This window comes from Gadus macrocephalus, chromosome 12, assembly GCF_031168955.1.
Source record: "Gadus macrocephalus chromosome 12, ASM3116895v1".
NCBI lineage: Eukaryota > Metazoa > Chordata > Actinopteri > Gadiformes > Gadidae > Gadus > Gadus macrocephalus.
In genome coordinates, this window is record NC_082393.1 from 24,486,934 (window position 1) to 24,489,433 (window position 2,500).

The 2,500-nt window shown below is 45.3% G+C and overlaps 1 protein-coding gene across 1 annotated transcript in view; it reads left to right on the forward strand.

Moving 5' to 3' along the window:
* Nucleotides 1–2,500, forward strand: part of LOC132468568 (potassium/sodium hyperpolarization-activated cyclic nucleotide-gated channel 1-like) — a 24,248-nt gene that overhangs the window by 14,008 nt on the left and 7,740 nt on the right. Inside the window, 1 exon segment of the mRNA XM_060066294.1 lies at nucleotides 2,181–2,342. Coding sequence (XP_059922277.1) covers nucleotides 2,181–2,342 — 162 coding nt within the window.

Here is a 2,500-nt window from a genome sequence, read left to right on the forward strand (position 1 = left end):
TCATCTTTTCTGGGTGGCACCATTGACAAACGTAGGCAGATATCAACACTCTAAAGGATTAAAGAGTAACGGAGGTGAACTCTCGCACACTCACACACACATGCACACACACAATCTTACACACGCACAGACACACACGCAGGCACACACACACACTCTTACACACACACACACACGCACGCACGCATGCACAGACACACACACACACAGACACACACACACACACACACACACACACACAGACACACACACACACACACACACACACCACACACACACACACACACACACACACACACACACACACACACACACACACACAGGCTTCATGGTCTCCGTGTACCACCTCTGTGCACAGAAACAGGCAGGGTGGAAAATGGATTATCTGTCAAAGAGAGACCTAATTGTGCTGTGTTTCCACATCGTTCTTTACAGTCTATGGCCTTGGATTAGTTTACAGGAATAAAGGCTTTAACTGATGTCGCATTTATGCCAGGACGAACCATTTGACCAGCCATGAGTCTGGAAGTTGTCTTGATATGTAAATACATACCTTTCAAGTTAATATGACATAGCAATCAATGTGAAATATGTAGGAGAGAAATGGGTGGATCTTTTCAGACAGACAGGCTTTTTCTTAAAACCATTGAACCATCGATGTTGCATATTACCATCATAACTTTTAATTGCAATTATGGAGAGTTTGATTGTTTTGATATGACTCATTGCATCTCTATAGGTCCTTTCTTTAATACATTTGTGTTGTTCTTTCCTGATTAAAAATCCAAATGAATAGCTGTGTGTTTGTGTGTGTGTGTGTGTGTGTGTGTGTGTGTGTGTGTGTGTGTGTGTGTGTGTGTGTGTGTGTGTGTGTGTGTGTGTGTGTGTGTGTGTGTGTGTGTGTGTGTGTGTGTGCGCGCATGTGTGCGTGTTTGTGTGTGTGTGCGGACACATAAGCATCTCCATTGAGGGGGTGCTTCATTCCAAAGACACACCAACACAATACACTGCTAATAGCAGTAAAAAAAAAAAATACATTCAAATCCAGAACACAGTTTCTTTTGAGTGCCTGACTGGAATGCATTTAGCAACAATGTGTCTCCAACTCCATCAGAGACTGTTCTGTCCCAGTCCACTGTGCTCTGAGGAGAATCCATGAGATGTTGATCAGACACAGAGACGGGAGACAGAGGGGGCATCCGTCAGCAGGGGATGTGTTTGAGAACAAACGATGTGGTTTGAATCACTGAAATAGGTTTTTGTTGAATGCTACTCTTTAACTCATGAAATCGGTTTAACCAGCAGATACTCCTGATTGTCCCGAGGTTGCGTTGGAAGGTGTGGCCTCACGTCATTGATCCGTCCCTGTATTGGAAAGCCTCGTTGACTATGGTTGTTAGAACCGTCACAACGCTGTCCTGTGTGGTTGGGTTTAGTACTGTAAGTTTGCTTGGCTAGATAAATGTACAATGCATGTGATCCCGTCCACAAGTCACATGACATCTTCACTCTGGACGGAGGCTCAGCACTCCAGCGGTGGTGGTGGTGGTGGTGTCTCTCATCTCTTGACAAGGGAGGAATAACCAACCAATCGGCTTTCTGACCGGCTGTCATGTTTCCTCAGCGAGTTCACCTCCTCTCCTGTCGACCTCTTAAGTACACCTTATAAATAGATCCAGGAGCTTCAGGGATCTGTCGCTTCGTGTCCTCTCATCAGCCTCTGAGAGCAGACAGAGATCCCGGGGTTCAACGGGAACTGCACCGCTAAGGATTCATTGCTTTGAGGATTTTGTTGTTCAATTTCAGTTGTTCAGTTCAGTTGTCTAACGCGCCATGACACGGATTTTAACCTATTGTACGACGAAAAAATACATAATTTAAAGCACACCCTTAGAACTCCTCTTTTATGATGCAATGTTATCGAATCTAACATAGAGACCTGATGAAACGGAGCCTGTTGTGTGTATTTTTATTGGATATATTTCAATGTATTTAGATGCTAAAATGATAATGATATTGATGAAGATGATGTGATGAGGACGACACTCTTGATGACGACAATTGCAATGGTGTTGGTGACGACGTCAATGGTGACGATGATGATTCTCCTTCCTCTCTCCTTCTCCTCCTCGTCCTGCTTCCTCACCTCTCAACTCTAACCTCTCACCTCTCACCTTTGACCTCTGACCTCTCAGTACAAACAAGTGGAGCAGTACATGTCCTTCCACAAGCTGCCGGCGGACTTCCGGCAGAAGATCCACGACTACTACGAGCACCGGTACCAGGGCAAGATGTTCGACGAGGAGAGCATCCTGGAGGAGCTCAATGAGCCGCTGAGAGAGGTATGTGGGGGGGGGTTGCTAGTGTCGATCCCTGGATCCTCCTCGTAGGCATTGTGAGGCACAGTGCTGTTTTTGTTTCCAATGTTGTAATCTGTCTGCCCACGTGTTTGGAGAATAAGAACCATGATACTTTGAGCTAGTTTGAGCTATGTTTCGAT